Source organism: Haemorhous mexicanus, chromosome 3 (assembly GCF_027477595.1).
Source record: "Haemorhous mexicanus isolate bHaeMex1 chromosome 3, bHaeMex1.pri, whole genome shotgun sequence".
NCBI classification, from domain to species: Eukaryota; Metazoa; Chordata; class Aves; order Passeriformes; family Fringillidae; genus Haemorhous; species Haemorhous mexicanus.
Genome location: NC_082343.1, coordinates 6707861 through 6731398, shown reverse-complemented (window position 1 = coordinate 6731398; position 23538 = coordinate 6707861). Strand labels below are relative to the sequence as shown.

Below are 23538 nucleotides of genomic sequence, written 5' to 3'. Positions count from 1 at the left end.
CAATCTTGCTCACTTAATGACAGTTTACTGTAGTCACCTTCAATATACCCACAATTTCAACCACTAATCCACTCATTTTATGAAACAGTCACGTAGTAAGAAAGCTCTTGACACAGAGCCACAAAACAGAAACTCCTCCTTGAAATTTTCATGCAGCAACTCATCACCCAATTATTCCTCTTCCTTTTAGATCTCACTGAATTTTTACAAGGAAAATGGCAGGGAGCTAAGAGACAATGTTTTATCCTCAATTCTGTATTTGGTCAAAGTTCTAAACTCCTCTTCTTCTCTGCTCCCTCCCTCCCATAACATACCTTAAGCCCTTAATTCAAGTTTGTACAGCCAGGGTGACACTCCCAGGCAATGCAAATGCATACTTGGAGCATCTTCCATCAAGTAATGTACCCCATAAAGCAGCTGCTGCAACCATTTCTTAAGGCATTTGGATGCTTGCAGCAATCACAGACTGCCAGAATGAATTTTCAACCCCAGGCACACTTTAAGCGAAAGTCTTCAAGCACCCCAGTGTCTTTTTGCTTTTTTATCTGAAGAATTATTTAACGTCCAGACTTTCCCACGTGCCTAGAACCCCTGCACTCATTCTGCAATCTCTCTGAAAAAGCTTCTAGTAAGATCTTAAATCAGGACTGGAGTGCTTAGAATTAGTATGTATTAACAGATTTAGGTAATGAAATTTTAAGCTACTGAAGCTTATTATTTTCATCCTCAAAAATCTATTCATGTAAGAGCAGTCACCTTTTAATTCAGAGCAGAAGATTTGAGATTTAAATGTAGGTTCACTTGAAGTGAGTTTAGCACACAAAAAGTGACAGGAGTTGGAATACAGCTCTTTTGTTAACTGAAGAAAAAGAAATGAAAGAATAGAAGCAGCAAACAAATTACAAGACCTGTCAACCTTGTTAGATATTATGTTGAGAGCAGTAGGGATGAATGGGGACTTCCCACTTCTATGCCTATCACAAACAAATGAAAATATATGCATGGTTTTGAATAAGGTATTTAGGAAGTGACAGATAAGTCTTAGGAAGGCACATTTGCTTTCCCTGCTGAGAAAATAACATATCTCAATAACACCACTTCCTTTCAAATTCTTCAGGACAACGAATCACAGAGGGCAATTTTAATTTATTTTGACTGTTTACTCTGTGTTGACAATTTGAATTGGTAGCTTCTGATATTCTGCTGCAGGAAGCAGTTTGAAACATGACAGCTCAGGCTGCAAAGAATTAATACCTTCAAAATTATACATCTCTTAACCAACTGTCTGTTTTTCCCAGCTATTCCAGCCTTAATTTCAGCATTCCAGTTTGCATTTCTTTTGTTCAAAATGACATCCCAGAATGTTATTCTTTCCATTGTTTTGGAATTGCACACATGCATTAAACGTGTCTGGGAAAGCCCAGAAAAAAGGGAAGAAAAAAAAAATGGAAAATTACTTGACTGTGACGAAATGCCTGTCCTTCAGAACGATCTGTGCTCATTTATGTATTTGAGAAATTCCTTTTTTTTTAGATTTCCATTGTTTGAAGAGCATGACCATATGCTATATGAACACACACACTCAGTGCCATCCACAATATGGAAACAAATTTACACAGACAGCACATTTAACTCTACAGCAGCCATTTTAGAAAATGCACAGACCAAGGTAAGAAAATCAATCTCTGATGCATAAATATGGATTGTGACACTGCCACAACCTAACCAATTGTTGTTAAATGTCACAGGAAAACTTGCAAACTACGTTAAGCTCCCCAAAAGGCTTTACAAGCAAAAATCCTTCATCACCACTTCGTTCAGGTTGCTGAAATGACAACTTCAGAGGGCAAACTGAACTTTTTCTCATAGAAAGTCTCAAACAACAAGCACCATTCTGCCTCTCAAGCAAGAAACTAGATTTTCTTTTAATTGTTCCATTCCTTTCTCTAAGTAGAGAAAGTACACCCTACTATTAGCTTGCTATTGTCAAGTAATCTGAAATGTATAGGGATGTAAAATTAAAGCCCTCACAAAACTGACATAAGCTTCAAAAATCATTCCACATCACTGGAGGATTCCTACTTCACTAAGTTTTATTGTTCTCCAGTCTAGTTAATCTTCTGATATGTAATGGTTATTGTTCCATGTATTCTGAAGGCTTATACTTAAGCAGGAATGTGGGAATGGTTGTGTAGGTAACTCCAAAAAAAATCCCATTAGAGAAAAAAAAAAAAAAGATTGATGCCAAAACTCCTCTCTTACAAAGATAAAATGTAAATGCTCTACAGAAAGTGAAAACAGCTCCTGAGGGAATTGTTAGGAACTGGGCAAAAGAGCAATGCAAACGTTTCATTAGTCAAGTAGGAACTTGAAGGAAGAGAACTGGGAGTGCTTGTGAGAACAGCCCAGCCCTGCCAGCACGGGCAGCACCAGAGACACCACTGACCTTGCATGCGCATGGAACGTCAATAAAGTAAAAGGAAATAGATAAAAATCTGTGCCTATAAAGTATATGCCATTTTTATTCCTTAAAGGATTTAATAAATTCCACAAGTCTCCAGGAACATAAAGATAAGCCAGCTGCTCATGAAGGGCAAAGCGCTATCAGTTTTCAAACCAACTCCATGGAGTTTAGGAAGGACTTCAGGGAGAAATGGCATTTAACATCTCTCGCTGCTCCTAAAACACAGGGCTGCTTCCTAAATGGGAGCCATAACTTAACCTTCTTTCCTGCAGAACACTGTCCTCAAGAAAACATTTCAAAATGAAGAAGGAAAACCAATTTACTTGTCCCTTTCTCAGCTTGTTCGTTAGGACTGAATTCTCCATACACTACCATTAGATTCTGAATGCATTAAGTATGACTGATACTGAGGAAAAAAACAGCAGTTTATATTAATGATCTACCTTAATTTCTATAATTTTCAAAATTTTTAATATAAGAAAATATGAAAATGTTAAGGGTGCTCTGCTGGGGGAGGAAAATTAGAAAGATAAATATAACACAGCCTCTTTAATCCAAACATTTTCTTTAAAATAAATTCCACCTTCAAGCTTCATTTACAATCTCATTTGCACAGAGTTGCCAATCCTGATTAGCGCGAATGAACTCCCTAAACATGAAGGTGAAATCTCCCAGACAGTGATATAGCAGGAGATTAGAACACCTGCAGACATCCAGCGTGCTACAAGAGACTTTCTTTTTACTTGGAATTACCCTCAAATGAATACCTTCAAACATGAATGTACAAAAGAAGGGATCTCACAATCCATGGTTAAACAGAAACTTCGCATTTTAAAGCTAAAGAAACGCATTCTGTTTGAGACCAAAAGCAAAGAGACAAAGAAGTTTCTCCAGCTTTCAAAAACAGTGATCCTTCAAAAAAGGGAGAAAAGCATCATTTCTACCAAGTCTCAAAACACTTTTAACAGCAGCTAGTCCCGAGTGATGTTACAGTAGGCAAGATACAAAAATATTTGCTCAGCCCACCAGTGGAACACAATTCCCCATGAAGACCCAAAACACAGCCCTCTAGAAAGCCACAATTTCTTTTAAAAAACCCAAACTGATAATTTAAAAGATATTATGTATATTGTGAGACTGATTGCAAATGAATGCTAGGGTCATGAAAGTAAGAAATAAAGAAGGTAAGAAAGAAAGAAAAAGTAATGAAAAAAAATTTTCACACCCAGCAAATCTTCACATGCCATCTATTCCAGTTGATTATGGCATTTATTTGGTCAAGTATTCACAAGTTAAAACTCCATGTGTTTAATCATAGTCTGGCCTGTTATAAAGCATTATGTCTTAAGACTTTATTTGATCAGAAGGCAAGCTTAGACTAGTTCTTGCAACTTTGAGAAATTACAGTCAACCATTTCTCAATATCTGATAGGCAGGAAGAAGAAGAAGAAATGAATTTTAAAACGGGTATGGTTTGATAATTGATACACAAGCCATGTTTCAAGAGCTGTGATTGGAAAATGAAGGGGGATTCCCTGAATGTATAAAAGAGAGTATGGCACACAGCACACCTCATGTCAGAAAAAAATAGATGCCTATTATCTTTTTAATGCATATATAAAAACAAGGTGACATATGAATAACAGATGAAGAACAAAATACCCATAAAAACACATAACAATAATACTGAGCAATCACCACTTGAAGTGACTGCACAAGAAAAAGCTGGAAAGAGGAAGAAAAGCTTCAAGTAGAAAAATGCAGAGGTAGAAGAAGGATGAGATACTTTCCAGGAGCAGCTTGTAAAGAAGAAACCATAGTTAAATGCACACTGTTAATTGTATGGCTGCCATTTTACCAGTTTTTGCCAGCTAAAGGTGCAACATATACTGGATGCTGGGGATGGAGCCAAATCACAGCTCCTGATGTTGAGCATCCAGATACTGTAAGCCAATACAGGTGCTTGTTTGATTTAAAACACTGGCAGGTGAAGAGATTGTTATCCCAACCTCAAGAGCACATCCTCGTTACAATTTCTCCAATGAAACACATAATAATTCAAATGAGCATTGTCACTGGTTTGTATCAAGGAGGGCCTGAAGGAAATAGCTGAAAGCAAAGCCCTCTTTTAAAGAAAAATGTTGAATTCCTCTGCCATAGGCTGGGACATATGTTTGACTGGTTAGATAACATGGAAAAGTGAGGAAAGTGTGGGAGGGGAACAAACATGTGTTTTGCACATGAGGCTAAAAGGGACACTACCTTGGAAGTGTTTATTTCAGGGCTCAGTGCAATCAGCCCTGCCTAAAGATCTCCCAGGTTTGAAGACACTGAATTCACTCCCTAAAAAACTACACAGATTAGGAAACCATTCATTCACCCTAGAGGGCTATATCAAAATCTTGGACTGCTGAAAAAACACAAGACAGGGACTTACCACACCTGCATCTAATATGAAGCACCATTTATTTAATAAAATAGGATTCTTAGAAGGAAGCAGATTAGATAATGGGTTACAGAGCAATTGATTATGCAGTTCTGATTCAAATCCAACACAGAATAGGAGTGACAGAAAATTATTACCAAATTATGCCAGCTCAATGGATTACTCAAACTGCTCTAATACCCTCAGTTTGTCCTCACAGGGTATCACTTCCATACAAAAGTCACTTCCACAGTTGGAATTAATTCAAAGAATACCTTTAGAAAACAGAATATTCCAAAAACTGAATGTTCCTTTCTTACTAAAAAAGAGTCAGCCTAATCAGATTTGGAAACTTTCTCCTTCCCATGGCTGTCATGCCAGTCCATGTGTCTGTCTAGTGTAGCTTACACACACAGAGGGGTATTGTTTAATTTTAAACAAGCACTTAAATTCTTCATCCCTGCAGGAAGGAGGGTGACTCTGAGCAGTTTGGGAGGAGCAGTGGAACGAGCTCTGAAGCTACAATTTCTTCATGTGCTACAGCCAAACACAACACACCAAGCAGCATCACAACATGTGAAAAAGGCCAGAGCCTCCAGCTCTTTTGTATATGAGATGAGGGTTTGTTCCACCTTAGAGGATTTCCTTTCAGAAATGCTGTGTCTGCCATACAGGGGATTTCCTCATTCATGTTTACTCATTTCTGATTCATGGTCACTGGGCCTCTAGAATATTGTGCTAAAAAAAAAAAAAAAAAAAAGACAAAAGAAGTCCTTTCTCATTTTCAGGCTCACCCTCTGTCTGTGATCACAAGGGATTCTCTGACCCATGAACTAACTGCTCTTTTTGACACAACCAGCTGGTAGGAAAGCTAAATAAAGCATTGTTTCACATCAACAACAAAGAGATGTAACCAAAACAAAAAAAAAAAAAAGAAAGGAAATCTTCCTGTGGTTTTAGAGATCTTGAAGTGTTACAAGTTACATTAACTGGAAGAAAGTAGACAGATCCCCAGACATTCCAACTGAAAAATTAAAGTTCCATACAGAAAGAGGACTCATGGATGTGTAGGTACAAAAGGACATCCATGTGTCTGAAAGACTCAGGAACCTCCATCGGGGACCTTCTGCCTCTTCCCTGATGCCTTTGAATTCCCCATGGTGGGAACCCTGTATAATACAAGTTTTCTTTACTTCTACCCTAATTATTCCCAAGCTAACATGGTGACAGTCCTTAAGCAAGACAGGTAATAAACATTCTTTAGCAATAAATCACACCAAGAGGGGAGGTTTTATATCCTGTAAAAAACAAGCACATAGCAGGGATCTGGAAGTTCTGGAGCCTTACATCCTTCCTTTGGCTAGGGCCAAACATTCAAAGGCAAAACTCCCTCTCAGAAATTGGCTTTCTTTGCAAAGTGTAAGACTGTGATCTGCAGTGACTTGTTTTCCATTTTTGTTTTGTTCAACTCTCTAAAGTGAAAGAAATCCAACAATATCCATGGCTTCCCAGTCAATTTTGCACTAACTTCACTTTCAGCTTCTAATGAATAGGGCTGTATTGCAACAAACTAATTTGAAATCAAGTCTTCCCTGGGACCATTTCTGCTTCATTTTGTGGAAAAAAAGAAAGTTGTTTTAAACAAGATTACACCTCTGACAGGATTACACCTGACATAAATGCAATCTTTTACTTGAGTAAATTGTAATTTTCAAACCTGCAGGTCTTCAGATAATGAATTTTTACATTACATTTTACATTTACAAACTGCAGGCTTTTAATAATGTATTACATGACATTATTTTGTGCCCATGACACCTCTCAGAGTCTCAAGGGTTTTTTCCATCCTCTCTGTGTTACATACAAACACATGTGGAGCTTCCCCAATTCTGTTGGAGGATTAAAATTGAAGAATGCAGCTGTTAAAACAAAAATGCTTCAATAGGAACTGTTGTGACCATGGGTACTTTGAACAGTTTATAGTCTTGTCTTGATGACCTGCTGTTTACAGTCCATGAGACATTTAAACAATATTCTTATTGTATTCTCACTTTCTCCAAACCAGCCCACGTGTTTTAATTATAATGAAAACATTGTATAAAATTATACTGAAAGTGCAGTGAGAAAGTTACAAAAAAAAAAAACCCAACAAGTGATTCAGACAGACATAGCTATAACCAGATATCAAAGGGGTTATTTTTAGAGTTGCAAAGCATTTTACATTTATGTATTTATTTCTTTATAAGCCTTGGAAAGCTACCAGCTATTTTTATTGAAAAACTAAATAGGAAGCATACTTGGAAGAGTGCAGTAATGCTCCAGCACATTGTCATGTGAAAATATGAAGATTGTCAGACATTTCTCTGTCCACCTCTCTGACATATCACTAGGAAATATGAGAATTCAGACCACTGTGTTAAAGGAAATTCAGTATAACTCACTTTCCCAAAGAGCCAGAAGAGAGATTCATATCATGACAAATAGCTAAGCAAGAATATGTAATAAGATGTAATTCAAAGTTGGTGACAGTTGTTTAATTAATAATTTCTTCTAGATTCTCACTGCATAAATTATATGATACTAATTATTCTCACCAACAAACCAACACATGGGCAGAAACAGGTATAAAAAGTTTAGAGAGTACTAGATCTTTCATGAGTATTAGAGTATTAGATCTTGAGAGTATTAGATCTTTCATGAATGCAGTTTCCTCCTAAACCTACTCCTAGAACTATTATCAGTCTCTTGGAGCACTGATGAGTCTTTTAAGTCACAGTTTGGGTTTTCTGTTAACATTTAAATACATCCAGAAAAGTCTAAATCCCAGGTCAGAGTGACTGCTGTGCCCTGCAGATGATGGATTCCAAAGCTCCTCTGTATCCCCAGCAGTGAAACTTCAGTCCAAGTCCAGCAAGCTGAGAACCCTGTGCTGCAATCATTAAAAACCTCTCCCAGTAGTCTGTAAAAGGCCAGAAATGAGCCACATCCAGAATCTATTTTTTCTACCAGCTAATAATCTAGAAGATATTGCCATCTACTCACAGGGGAATAAATGGTACCACACTTGCAAGCCATGCAATGGTGTAAATAATCTGCAATCCTGACCAGCTTGCACAGAGCTACAGAAATGCAGTAGTGTAAATGTGTCCCTTCCATCACTTGCTTTGGCTTTTTTTATGTTTGAAAAAGGTAAAAAAATCACTGATTGCAACTCAAGAATCTTCATAAACATCATCAAAAACTCACAAATACCAAAAACTGAATAAACTAATCTGAGAATTATAAGACATGAAAAAATCCCTAGTGAATGGTCTTCAACTTGCATAAAAAGTCAAACAAAACTTTAAGAAAAAAAAAACTGTGTGAAGGCAGTATTAACAAAAGAGGGATGCTATCAGAAACTAAAATAAAGAGGGAACAAATTTCTAGTGCTAAACAACAACAACAAAAATCCATGTGAATTTCATCCCCATACCTGAAGGCAAAACATCCTCAGTGATGTTCTCTTCTCACTAGCAGTGAAACAGCATCTTCAATATATAAAATAATACCAATTTTACTTCTTATTACTAATCAGTAATTTAGATTCCTTCCTACAGCAATTAAAACATTATTTATACCCTATAGTCTCACACCTGCTGTTTTCTTCCTAAAGAGAAATGTTTCAAATGCTTGGCCTTAGTTTTCACCAAAAAAAAAAACCAAAAAAAAAAAAAAAAAAAAAAAAACCAAAAAAAAAAACCCCAGAGATAGAAAGATCAAAACATTGTTACATGGAACAGCCTCTAAATTCCTCTGCTGAGTGAAACAAAGATATTTTAAAAATCATTTTACATAACCTTCTCATCCCATCTACTTTAGCCTGGTCTAAAGCAATTACGTTACAGATGAAGAACTCACCAAACAGTCCTGCTTTTTGTCTGTATTATTCCTTCAAAATATCATCAGAAAAAAAAAAACCCAACACCAAATTAGCAACTTTAAACCTCAGCTGCAAGGTTTGTGGATGAGTGAAGGAGAACTCCAAAAAAATCACAGCACCTTTCAGATTCATATTACTCCTTCTGCTTTATTTCAAAATAGTAGAAAGAAAATCTTTATTTATTACTTATGATCTGATTACTTCCATTTGCAAATAATTTGTCATATTTTTGGCTGGGTAATGTGCAGTTTCAGCACAAAAAGGAATCCTATTCTTTGCTTTCAAGAAAGAAAATTAGGCTGCACTGTTTTTAAAACATTCCAGCTACAATCACATAATTATTATTAATCTGAAGGAATGATATGAAGGTAATGACCTCTGAGGGGCTCCAATTTTAAACCTTTTTGCTACTCCAGGGAAATAGAGGATCAGCAGTTAGTGCTCTGATTTGAGCCCCAGGCCTGTGCCAACACACTTTATAAGCTAAATCCAGGTTTGGGAGACAGGCTGCATATTTTTCAGAGACTAAACCAGCATAAATCACAAAGTGCCAACACACTATGAGGTTAATGTTGTGTTTTACTACAGTAAGCAATTTCTATCACCATTTAAAATGAGACAAGCAAAATTCAGGCAGACAAAATCTCACGCATCAAAGATTAATTTTCAAGTACTGAGCACTGGCTTTGGCTACTGGGGGAACATATTAGAGTGGGAGCAGCAACCACTGCACTTAAAGGAGTATAAATATCTCCATTCTAACCCCTTCTCCTTGTCAGCTCACTGTAGTGATGGGAATTTTGTTTATTTTTCATGCAGTAGACTTCTCCATCTTTTTATTATCATTTGAGTAAAAAGGACCAAGTATATCCAAGTATGGAGGAAATAAAATAGATTAGCCTTAAGGGGCACAACGCCCTTCTCCAGTGCCAACATACCTGAGGAATGACTCCACACCACCAGTGTGGAAAGGCATATTCCAGCAAATTATTTTGCACCTAATTAGGAGACATTTTAAATAGTACCTTGCACATAAATTAAGCATTAGGAAAGTGTTTACACTTTGTAACTCACTCTCTGTTCCATCAAGGGGGTTTCCAGACAGTGCTGGATGCTCATGCCAAGCAACTGTGATAAACACTGCAGGCTGCTGTCCCCAAAACACCACCCTGCAAACTCAGTTCTGTGACTGCTTTCAGTAACACTGAAAATCAGACCTTTGCAGAAAATGCAGCTGTCCAGAATTAGAGAAGTAAAGCCAGGGAGGGAAGTTCATGGCCTCAGGTTTCTACCGCCTGCTCTTACAACATATTAACACACATGTTGTATTTTTGCCAATGGTGGACCCAATTATGAGCAAATGGCTCAGGGCTCCTCTAAAACTTCTCAGTGCCCACTTCTGTCCTGGAGCTCAGTGTTCAGTGACCAGACTACAGCAATGCCCAGAAGAGGAGGATTTCGATTTAGCAGTGAGGATCGATAGTAAAACATTTCCTTTAGCCACAACACATACATTTGTAACCAAACAATTAGATGTGAAAGGACAGCTTCCAGCAGAGCATGCCATGAGTTAACCACAGCAAGACACTGCAGAGAACACTGACAAACACACACTTGGGTCCATTCACAAATTAAATTTTAAAGAATCTGTCCATTAAAAAAATGTCTATGAGCTAGGCTCAACTCCAAGGACAAAGACTGTGTACTCTTGTGATGGAGGATTCCTGCTGATTCATAACCTCTGGTAGCTACAGCACTTGTCCCTTTTATTCCCAAACTGATGACAGAGCCTGCACAGTCTTGGAAGAGAAAGAGATGTTTAGCTGAAGTAAATAAATGCATTTCCCATCATCCCCAGGAGTCCTACCTTCTCCCTTTTCATAGGTGTGGGGGGTTTACATAAGGAGGAGACAAGCCATACAACTTTACAACAAAACCACTCTAAAATCTAAGGAGGTTTCAGGACCAAAGGAGTAATCATTATCACTTCCCTTCCAACACACTGACAGTATAGGCATGTGTGTGAGTGTTCATGGTGAATACAGCAGGTCATTAAGATGACTGGAGGCAATTAGATCAAATTAAAACACAATAAAGACATGACTTCACTTACTTTCAAAATAGTCTTAAAATACATAATATGAGTTTATTAAAAAAACCTTTGTAACCCAGAAACCACTCAGAAGAAAAACACAAATATGTGGTAAGTGGTTTTGTTAGCTATAAAGAAAACCTTTCCCAAAGGAAACTGAAAAAGAAAAATATCTCTCAAGAAAAAGGGGTCTCTGACCTTTGATTAGTATTAACTTGCTTTGCCTAATTTTCAATTTGGTTTTTAATGTATCAGCAATGAGAATGATTTAAAGGACATGAAGGAAATGAAGCAGCTCAGTGCTGCTTCAGGAAATCCTGTGCTTCTCTAGCTATGTACTGCCTTCTCAGGAGGTGTCATGCAGTTTGGGCACATGGCTGACAATAATGTGAAGCTACTTAACTAAGATAAAGAGCAGAAATACATCCCTGCTGGAAAACTATCATAACTTTTATGAGTTTACATGCTATTAATGATGTGTCATCTTAGGCTGTACCTTTTTAACTGAAATGTCATCAAAATTCCATCAATTATGCATCAATTGTGGGAGAAGATCAAGAATTTTGACCAACTGAGCATTAGTAGCCAATCTACTAATCAGTCTTCTCTAAGCAATCATGTCTTGTCTATTTATTGTTCACTTTTACACCTTCCTAATTTCCAGACATATTTTTGAATTCCCAGGCTTACCTTTTACCAGAATAAATAGCAAGGTAGCAAACTGAACAACCATCAGAACCATGCAGAGGAAAGCAATTTTTCAAGCCTCACATATCAGAAATTTAGAATAATTTGAAACAAAACATGTATTGTTTTATAAACAAGGTAATAAAAGTAAGTAAACAATTTTCTTTGTAGAATCCTGGAAATCTGAAAAATATCCTTGAACATTATACCCCGTGCTTCCAACTGGTCAGTTTTGTAGTGCAGTAGAGTTTTGGAGTTCCATTTCTGCATAAATCAACCTTTTAATTACAGCTCTGCAACTGATCTCTGAGAAAATTAGGAGATTTAAAAAACAGTACCATTACAGCCTTACTTGAAAATAATACCCTGCAAATATTCATCTTTTAAAGACTGGAAATGTCTACATAACAGTAGCACACTTCTTAATCTCTACTTTTTAATCTCCACTTCTTAATCTGATTAAACAAATTTCAAAGATGATTCCTCCTACTGTGATTAATACTAGCACTTCTCCTAACTACTTATTTCACAGCAGGAAATGTCTCTGAGAGCACATTCACATTATTACTCCAGGCTGATCTTGGACCAAAAGATTTCCTATATATGCTATTTACTCAGGGACTGTGCTTAAAGTACTAAAAATGTCAAGCAAATAGAAAAAAAAAATTCTAAATATTATAGATTTATTATGAACATAAACCATTGTATTAGAAACTGCCTAGTAAGGTGTCTCCACCAAAAGTCCTCCTTTTAGATTTACTGATGGTTGGTTCAATCCCATATTAGAGGCTGTAAGATTTTATTTTCCTAGATTTAGGAGTTTTACTATCAGACATTTTTCAGAAAAAGAAGGAAATTGTTACTAGACTTGACAACAATAGAAAAAAGTTAGTCTGGGGGTCCTTTCCTGCCTAGGTCAAGGTACCCCATGCCTGGGCTAGTTTTCAACTGGTTTTAGGCCTGTTAAATACCAGGCAGAATGGGACTCTAATTTCTAATGTGTCCTGACAGGATCTATTTTTATAGTGAACCTCTGCAGCAGATAACAATCCACAAAGCTGTTATGGACCCCTCATTCCAGCCATAAACACAATTTACATCCAGACCATTTTCTGCCAGTAGAGCCAACTGAGACTATTAATCAAATGAGAAAGAAAACAAGCATTAGTAGAGCTTTAAACAGATACTGTTCATCTGTTATTTAAAGCATGTCAGTATCAGAGTACTGCTCAATGTTGGAAGATCAGCTGTACAATATTTAGAATGAACTGTTCTTTAAAAGGAACAACAATATGAAGTACAGAAGTTAAATAATTGATGATCAGTCTGGGACAGCTTTAAAGGAAACTATCTCAGAGCAAAAGGCACTGCCTTTTTCAGCCCTCCAGAGCACCGAGGAAATTTGGGTGCCTGCACAGGTGTTTGCTGACAAACAACAATAGATGACATCAACTCAATTATGTATTCAGCAAATAACTTGGTTGGCATTTGGGGGGGCTTTGTGTAGGCTTTTGCAGCAAAGGAGGCAGATGGTGATTACACTGATTTCTGTAAAACTGTACTGAATGTTACATTAACTGGTAATTAGAAAACTCAGTTTGACTTCCTTTCTGTTTTCAAACAGAATACTTTTTGGCATAAAAAGGTGTGTATCTTGAAAAGTTCATAAAGAAACTGCAGGCCACAGACGTGTTAAACTTGGTCTGTTCACAGTATTACAATAAAGAGCTGAGGAAAATGATGAACTATTGTATGTATTCTCTCTCTGAACATTTGCTGTTACTTGTGTACTTCACAAACTGATCTCTGACTCAGATGCACCAAGAACAAATCACAGAAAGCCAGCCTATACACTAAATATTTGCATTTTTCAGTCAGATATTATTTTTTCAATTTTTCCACTATGAAGAAGTTATTTGTCAGACCTGTTCTTGTTTAACCTAAGTAAATATAGCAAAGTACTCAATAAAACTACAATAGATCATAAAGGAGATGGCCAGAGTGGTTTTTATTTACCAACTACTCCCTTCCTAACAAAGCATACCTTCCCTTCAGTGCCAAGCTTAATCCCAGCTTCCTCCAAGTCATTTATAAAATAAAGCAATATGCTGCATGATTTTTGAATACTAAACCTTTTTTACTATGGAGTCCTTGCTGAAGCCCAAGTCCTGCATCAGGCAGCACACACAGGCTGCTGCATCCCAGAGCAGCTTTGCTGAATTCAGCAAACTGTTTCCAAGCAAAGCATTTCAGAATCAAGAACTTGAAATGGGAAAATCCCAGGGGTAGGAAACAAAATTGTAACATTTTAGCATTCGGGTAAATAACAAAAAAAAAAAAAAAAAAAAAAAAAAAAAAAAAAACCACCAAAAACCTCTCCCAAACACAACAATTCATCCTGCTAAGAAATTCATCTTACATTTATTATAATTGTTCATCCAACTGCAGTCACAAGAATAACAGACAATAGAATAAATAATTCACAACTCAAAAAAGTGTTAACTGATTATTGCAGTTGCTCCCCTATCCACAAGCAGATCAATAAAAAGCAAACTGCTTGAGAAAGTTGGAAGTTAGCAGTCAACCATAACCTTCAGCAAATTGCTGGCACACAACCTTGCCTCACAGCAGATGTGGATGGGAGAGTCTGGACCTCCTTTCACAGCACTGCTTTCCTCAGGAAAGTCAAATGCAAAATAGTTCCCCCAGTTCAACTGTCATGCTATTAAGACAAAGTGATAGAGAGTGACAAAAGATATCCAGTAGCTTTATAGCTCTCTAAAATATGAAACCAGTCTTGACTGCTTGATCACTTTCAGATGAAAGGTGTAAAAGGTACAATAATTTAATGAGCCCACAAACTAAAGCTTATAGAGGCAAAAGTAAAAGAAAACAGTTGGCAAGAACACAAATATTTTTTCAGGAAAAAAATTAAGAAATCAAGAGTTTTAAATTCTCAGCCTCTGCATGAAAATTGTATGTTTCCCTCCCTGTGCCTGTTGATGTTAAAGGTATCCTTCCCCTTCTCATGTAGATGCATAATCAAATACAAGTAAACATGGCTTTGATGCTATTTCAATTTCCAACAAGAGTGATTAAGAAGAATATTGGCTTTTCCCCATGCCTGGTTACAGGTTTTATTTCCAACTTCAAGTGATAATGGGTTTTCTAATTGTTTTGTTTATTGTTCCTACACAAAGAACTAAGATTTTCCTAAAGCCTTCAAACAGGATCCCATTTTTCAAACCTAACTTAAGCAGCCCCTTGAACTGCTGCAAGATTTAAAGGGAGGTCACACCTCAGACATGACCCTTCCTTTTTCTAACACACATATCAGTGTCCTTGATACTTTGTATTTCATTTCTATCACTCAAATACATGGGAGGAATAATGCACCTGCTGAGGAGCAGCTTTCCTGTCCCTGCAGAGATACTTTTTGGTTAAAGGGGAAGAATTAGACATCAACCATCCCCAGAAGAGTAAATTCTGATGTGTCATCCAACAATCCCTTTTATGGGAATCTGGTCATGATCTGAGCCATATACAAACCCAAGCTAACTACCACATTGAATCTTCCTCAACAATTACCCTGACCTCTAGTCAAATTAGCCTTTCATAAATGACCATTACCATGTGGTAAAACTACATATAAAATAGAGCAAAGTTTTCCCACACACAGAAATTACCACTGTCGAGGAAATAACTGGAAGCTCTCATCACAGAAAGAGCAAAAAAATGACTGGGAAAACAATTTTCATATTTCCCTAAGACATTAAGGACTACAGGAGCCTAGAGAGATACCTGCTACTGCAGCCAGCATTTGATTTTACATGATAGTTAAGAGAGATCTAGGTATTACTGAATGAGACATGTTCCTGCTGCAGCCTGCCTATCCCAAAAAAATGAAAAAAAAAAAAAAAAACAAAAAACCAAAAAAAAGAGTTGAATTCTAGTTCTATGAAGTCTTCAATGCTACAATGGTATTTGTTTCCTCATGTCTTAATATACTATTCTGTAAGATCCTAATTTGCAAAGATTTGCTACTTTTTATTCTCACATAACGGACTGGCTGACCAACGTGCTGTGAAAATGTTAGTGTTTTGCAAGACAAGCTCAACATCTACACAACCCAGTCCAATAACCATCTTCCTGCTTGAAATAGGAGGAAAATTTTTGACAATTCCACTTTCAAAGTGCAAAAACATTCCAGCACTGAGCTGGCGCTCTGGCGAAAGCTAAAGTGTGACAGATGCCTTCACAGTAATTGCCAATCAGACACTACACAGCAGCTGAAAACACAATACATCACTTTGATCTCCTGGGCCCTCAAAGTATTCACAATCAAGGAATCAGCATGAAGAACATCAAATATGCAACATTTCAAAAAACTGTCTCCGCGGAACTTAAATATGATAATGTATATTTTGTTCATATTTCATACAGCATTTCCAATCCTTTATTATGCAGATGAAAGGATAGGTTCTAGCTTGCAAAAAATAAACATGAAAGATGCTTTATATTTTAGAGACATGTAGGTTTTCATCGCATAACATAGGTGAACTAATCAGTTAGAAAAGCCTGAATTGCTTTGAGGGGAAGACATTATTACAGAACACGCTTAATTAAGTCCCACTGCTAATTGTGTAAAATGAATACCCCGTTGAATTAGACTGCAGGGAAATGAACCGTGCACACCAGCAACACGTGCTGGGAGCAAGAACAGAGAAAGGCTTGACTTACATTTTGCAGGTAGGTCGTATCCACAGGTAATTTTGGCCTGTCCAGTCTCACAGCCACTCAGGTTGCGACACTCAGCAACCAAGCAGGGCCCAGCAGCTCGGTGTATGCAGCCATCCACTACAAAACAAACCCAGAACTTATTAAAAGCCACTTTTTAATGTTGCCTTTACTCATGGTCATAAACATTTACTGCCCATTTTTACACCCACATCCCAGACCAATTGATCTGTAAGTTGATATCTAAATACATACAAGTTTTTCTTTTGATAGAATTAGTCAGTGAGTTTTGCAAAAACATAATGTTTAGCCAACTTCTGCTAATTGAAAAGCAAACATCCAGAAAATGTAAAGTAGAATAAAAATTTCAGCATTAGAAAAGGATCTTACTGAAGGCTCAAGAAATTCTCACAACAAATTATGAAAAGATTTTGATCCCCACCTAAATGCCAAAGTCTCTTTTACAACATACCTCTGATACTTCTACAATTGTGCAGGTCATTAAATGTCACCATGCTACTAATGCCTTATCTAAAAATTCCAAGAAATAATGCTTATTGTTTTGAAATATAAAAAATAGCTACTTCTGAGCTTTTCAAATTTTTCCATTTTTAAAAATTTTGCGGTCTTCATGCAATAGTTTGCAGTTAATTAAAAAATAATCACTAAAGGTTGCAATTGCAGCTAAGTATGCAAGAAAATTTGTAGAGAGCATAGATCTTATTACCCTCAGGAGCCAGCAAAAGAATAAAACAAGGCTGCTGGCACAGCAATTCTGCCCTCTCAACATGCAATCCAAGAAATCATTTACTGTAATTATAGCAAAAAGTTTGAGAAAAAGGATAGAAAATAATAAAAGAAGTAGTGTATGCACGGACATATTCACTAGAGTAAAGCCCTAATTCAGCAGCAGCTATGCAGTTCAACTAGGAGAAATAATCTTCATGTAAACTACAACATCAACTCAAAAGGTAAAATAAGCTCAAGTATAAAGGCTAAACAAATACTTATAGAGTTAAGAAAGGAAGTATCTATATGAACATTGTTTGATTTCAGATTTTATTTCAGATTTAACTCGTTGAAACTTAGAGCTGTGCCCTGCAGCATGTTTGAAGCAGTTAAACCACAACAGGTCTGGAAAGCCAAGGGGGGATGGGTTTTTAAGAGATTCACATCACCTGGTCACTGCAGGAGCTGTGTAGCTTCCTACAGGCTCCCATTTGGGCAACCCATGGCACTCAAGTGTTCCCACGGACCATGCAGAGCCCGCTGGGGAAACTCCCTCCCCCGAGATGAAACAATTGCTGTCCTCTCCACCTTCAGGCCATAACAGGTTTTATGAGGTGTTGAGTATCTCCTGAAGTCAGGCAGGCCCAGGTGGGGAGGCAGATAACATCTTCAAATGGATGAAACTGTCTTCTGCTAAGTGTTAAACACCTGGTTGTCCTTTCTGAGGAGTTCTATACCAGAGTTCATGTTCAGGTGACACAGTAAAATTGGATAACCAGTACCTTGCAATACTCCATGCCCACCCTGGACACACTGTCACTGATTTTCAAAACGTTTTTTTGCAGTACTTTATATTAGCAAAAGATAACTACAGAATCATGTGATACTGCACTCTCAATGAAATTTTCTAAAATTGTTTATTGAAAAGACCACGGATGCCAAGCCACCAGCTGCAAGCACATTGCACGTTCTCTGTCCCAGGACACCAAGGCTTCTCATTCTACCTCACCTGAACTTTTACTTTTAACTTACCCAAAATCTCTGCACAACAGACTGCAAGATGCTGCTGCAAGACTAAAATATTTTCTAATGTTAAGGGGAAGAAAGAATGTTTGAAATCCATCCTGTGCTCATAATATCCAATTTAATTGTTTTAACCTAATTACTAAATGCTCTTCCAAACCAAGCAGGATAAGTAAAGTAGGCACTGAAACCTCAAGAGTATTTTTATAAGCAGCACCACCACAATCTCTACCAACCTTGGCACTTCCTGAGACACCAACATAAAAACAGCACAGATGCTTAGGACTAGCACTTTCTCCATGAACCTTTACAGAGGAAGAAGTCCTCAGGAATACTGGACAAGGACTCAAGTCCATGCAAGGATTTGCTTGGTGGCTGACCAATCATTCCCACCTCTGAGGTCCTTCCTGTCCCCACCAGTTCAGCACTTTGCTTTGAGCAGTGCCTGTGCAAGGCTCAGCTGCTCTCTCAACTGCACAAACCAAACTCTTCTTCCTCAAACTCCATTCACTTGAGCACAAGTCCAGCTCAGAGCACAGCCAAACAACAGGACCTGCAGAAGGAAGCCATTGCCTCTGCCAGGAAATGCAAGCACAGGTTTGCCCCTTCAAAAATCCACGTGTGATGGATTAAAATACCCAATATCAGCATTCCATGTGTCAGAGCAGCTGTGATCACACAGGACATCCCAGCTCCCCATCTATAACCCCTCTCATGTTGGAAGGGTGCTCTTAATGCAAATACAGCTATGATAAAGATGGCCTATCAGTAGTTTCCTGATCCCATATGTCTGTGTCCAACCTTTATAAGCAAAGAAGCTCCAGAAGGATGAAAGAATAATTGAAAAAAATTGAATTCTTAACAGAGAAAAATCAATTCTATCACAACCAATCCTGACATATGACAAGGAAAATGGAAGACATCTGCCAGAATGGAACAAGTAGACATGCATACTTCCCTTATAAAGGTGGCACAAGAGAAAATGATTGAATACTCCAGACAGGCTTAGATGGAAAAGTAGAAATTAGCATTTGATATACTTCAGTGACTGATGGCATGGAAGAATGAAAAGTGGGCTGGGAAGGGGGAGAACAGCACGAACAAAATCAAAGCCCAAACCCAAACCACCCAAAACTTTCATAATAACCTCTTTCTCCTATCATACTTCATTAAATACATGAATAGAGATGACCTCTGGTCTATGCAGCATTTATTTCATAACTCAATAACTCATACCAAAATTAATCTTAGTTTCAAATAATATATTCACTTCAGAATTATTTTGAAATATATTGCCCAAATATGAGCACTCTGAATAACACAAAGTAAGATAATTGCAAAGGCAGAGTAAATAGACAAATCTAAATATGATTCTTCAGCCTCTGCTACAACATGTCTTAGCTATATTAATAAAGAAAAAAGAGAAACACAGAACAGGCATGTACAAAATATTTACATGAGATATTCTGTTTTCTGGAGGTGTGTAGCAACTAGTAACGTCAGTGTACAGAGAAACAAGCACTATTAACAAGGAAACTTAGTGGAAATTACAGATAATAACAACCTCAGGAGGGAAAAATTATGGTCAAAGACATTTTGTTATTCTGGAGTAATGAGGAAGAAATTTAGACCATAATAATGGCATGCTGCCAGATTAACAGAAAAGTGAAAAATCCTCAATATATTGGTTCATCAATACATAGTTCATCTGTATTTTCAAATCTCAGTTTGCTATATAGATGCTCATCTGTATTATTCCAAGCAGATATGGAAAAAAATTAGACCATATCCCACTGTTCATTGTACAACTGGCTGAAAAACCCAGTCAAATCTGATTTGGCATCACATGACAGTGACAAGGAATTGTGCTTTATCACTGCTTTCTACAACCAATAAAAAAATGTCATTTCACTTCAAAGCCCTCACTCTGCCTCACAGTGTGCCTTTTTTCTACAGGCTGCCTTCCTGTTCAGGTTTATGGAAATCTCATAGATATGCTTTGGGTCATTTTCATACACAAGTGACCTGCCATTCAAGGTCTATGGGAAAGATGTGGGAAAAATCCCACAGACAAAACTGTCAGTCATAACTGAAAGAAATGTGATCTCTGATCTGCATGCTGATCAATTGACAACACTTGAAGGTACTGAAGAGAGGGCTTCTAGCTATCCCTCTTGGTGCTCTGCTTCTTGAAATGAGTGTCAGGCTTATAAACCAAGCTACTTTGAAGGATTTTTGAGAGCACTGAGTCCTGCTAGGGCCACCAGTGAGGCAGCAAGCACCCACAGGATGGTGGAGAAAACCCTCTTCTCTTCTGCCTCCCATCCCAACAAAGTGGTACCCCACAATCTGAGATCCCATAAATTCTCTGAAATAGCACACAAAACTTGGGCTTTTGACTGACTGCAAAGACTTAATGCAGGTTGGCCTGCCTTTTGAAAAGTGATCCTGTTACCCAGTGCCTTCATGTGTGGAGAGCCCAGAAAAACTGGGTTTCTGTATTTATTGTTTCACCACGCTTGGGTAGACAAGCACATGGAAGGGGCTTGTCAATTTTGAAGACCAACCAACATGAACAACATCTTGAGGGCTGAAAAACAACTGGAGAAACTTCAGATTCATTTCATCTCTGTAGTTCAAGTTGTTCATGCTTGTGTAAAGCTATTAAAAGTAGTACTCTAATATTTTTTTTCCATGAAAAATAATAGCTATTTCATTGCATGCTTCCATAGGTTTCAGAAGCCACTAGGGACAACACTTTGTTCTCCCAACAATTCACCAGAAGCCATTAATGAAGAAAAACTATTTCCAAAGCTACTGCAGTCAATGGCATTGGTTGCACAAAGAAGTCAGCTGAAAATAATTGCTTAAAATACATTAACAAAGTCAGGTATCAAAATAAAAATCCTATGCAAAAGGGCAGCATATGAAAAACATCATGTTAAACAAAAATATGTAATCTTTGACACCATCTTTCTCTCTATACACTGAAGGATACTAATAGGTGAAATCCTTTCTTAATTAATTTATTGTAAAACAATTGCTTTTGTCCTCCAGAATTAAAGGGTTAAAGTAATATAGTAAAAATACTAGCTAATTTACTGCTATACAATATAGAACAAATCTATTTCTTAGAGAAAATGTCTTAAAATTGCAAATGAAGCAAAAGCACAGGAAACACAGAATTAAGGGTATCATGGGATGCTGCTTAAAAAAAAATAACCTCAGCAAAACTAGCCTTGCAGTGCAGATGGTAATAAAAAGGGTAAGGTAATCTAACACCACAGCAAAAATTACAAACTCCTCCAGGAATAATAAGGCCCAAATTTCTTTTGTGACCTTGTGTGCAAGGCTGAATAAAGCGAAGCTATGATGTAAACAACATATGCAGATTTATTGTGTTACATTTCAAGAACCTATATAGTCTTTTTTTTCCATAGTAATTCCTGTTCTCTGGTGCTTTTCCAGATTCTTAATTTCTTATTTTCAGTAGGAAATCCATGTGCTTTCCTTATTTCAGAAAGTCACCTGTGCTTGATATATCTCTGAAGTGGTACTGCTCTTCCACATGGCAAATGCCACGAGTGCATGAAACCAGGATAATGTCATTGCCTTAGATGCACTGCTGGGGACAAAAGAAGAAACTGCTTTGTGCACTGTAGGATGGGCTACACCCATCCTCCTTCTTGTGGACCCTCCAAAAATGCCCATTGCAAGGATGTGTGTGCCAACCAGGAGGAAAACAAACAAAACCAAACAAAAAGACAAAGTCCAAAAAAACACCACTGAACCCCCACATAAAAATCAAAGAACCAACTCACAATGAAACTCAGCCTCATTCTGCTGAACCAGTAAAGTACCTCTGCAAAGTTCATTGGAGTCAACTGCTGCCAAAGTTGCAACTGTACCTCTGAGACCAATGTCAAGAGGAAATAAATCCTGCCATCAAAAGACAACAGGTGATGCTCTAACAAACAAAGGTGGGATCTTAAAAAGATTATTACACAGATGCCAGTCAACTGCTAGGAACAGCAGTTTTTATTACTGGGATGGCCTCTGTCATTGGGAAGTTTAATGAACTGGAGATTTTTAATCAATGCACTGGTTTATAGGCCTCCAACATAATTAATTTTAAGAACGTAGCAATTATACAGTATTTCCTGTCCAAAATCTCAGCGTTCAAAAGCATGGTCTTAACCTTTATCCTTAAAATTCTCCATCTTAAACACAAAAAGCACAGATGAATCATTCATTTTGAGATGTCTAGTTCCCTGAATTAGGTTCACATTTCATTACAATCTACATTCACATTCCTTAAATATTCTTACTTTCAAAAACCCTTGGTGGATACACTTTATTTAAGATCAAAATAGGACCTGCAAGTCTTGATGTTTAAAGTGCTGATTACCTAATATGTCAATCCACATTCTCTGTACAGTGCCTTCTTTTCTTAGAAATCAACATTCTGAGGCTGCACAAGGGGCCTTCCAGCAGGTAGAATTACAGCTGGGGATCCTCCCAGCTCCAACCAACCACGCTGCAGAGCAAGTTTAATGAAAAGTAATAATAAACATAATAAACCATTATTCCAGTATATACTGCAAGGAACAAAACTACAATGTACTTATTGTAAAGTCAGACATGGGAAACTTGTATTTTTGAGTATTGTTTAGCTGAAATCCTATAAATTTAGCATTACAAACCACCAGTAATTGCCTGCCACTGTGAAAAGCATTGGGAATTAAATTTTAAAACCTACTGGTTGTTTTAAGAGAAGATTGACCTTATCTGGATGCAGTTCACAGTCAAGCATAACAAAAGCAGCTGAAACATCCAACATAATCAATGTCCTTGCCATAAACTGGCAAAAAGCCCATATGGATAAAGAAATCAACAACTCAAAATAAAGCTCACTTGCCCACAAATCTGAAAACCTAAGTGCCCTGCATTTATTGCACACAGCCAATTATTCCTACTTTGACAAAACACAAACCAACAGGAAGCTCACAAATTTTGGCAGATTTTTTTATTTTAGCTAAATGTCTCAGGATACCAGAAACTCATATTAAAAATAAACGAAAAGCCAAGTCAAAGTTGTCCTGTCATGCTGGCAATGATGATTGGCAAATTCCTTCCATAAACAACTAAACAATGAAGAAAGTGTTCATTTTATCTCACACTTATGACATCATCTTTCTTAGTCTTCGAGTGCTCTGCTCCAATTTTGTAGATGAGAGCTGTAATGTCAATAGGATTCACACTTTTGTCAGCCCACTCAAGCAGCATAAGGGCTCAGAGAAACACGGGGCTGATAAACCTGTCTGAATGTCACACTTTTGGCAAGAGAAAACAGTAGGAAAGGCTCCAATAGTGCTTTTCCAGTTTTTCCCAGTCCAAACTGCTGACATTAAGGCATGTGTGAAGGAGCCATTCACTTCCTCTTAATTGTGTTAGTGTTG

At 37.4% G+C, this 23538-nt stretch overlaps 1 protein-coding gene across 3 annotated transcripts in view; it reads right to left on the bottom strand.

Annotated features, from left to right (window-relative positions):
• MACROD2 (mono-ADP ribosylhydrolase 2) overlaps positions 1–23538 on the bottom strand; it is an 851353-nt gene that overhangs the window by 572489 nt on the left and 255326 nt on the right. For all 3 annotated transcript variants that reach the window (XM_059840665.1, XM_059840666.1, XM_059840664.1), the window contains exon 5: positions 16331–16447. In XM_059840665.1, the coding sequence (XP_059696648.1) occupies positions 16331–16447 (117 nt within the window). The remainder of the gene's footprint in view (positions 1–16330; positions 16448–23538) is intronic.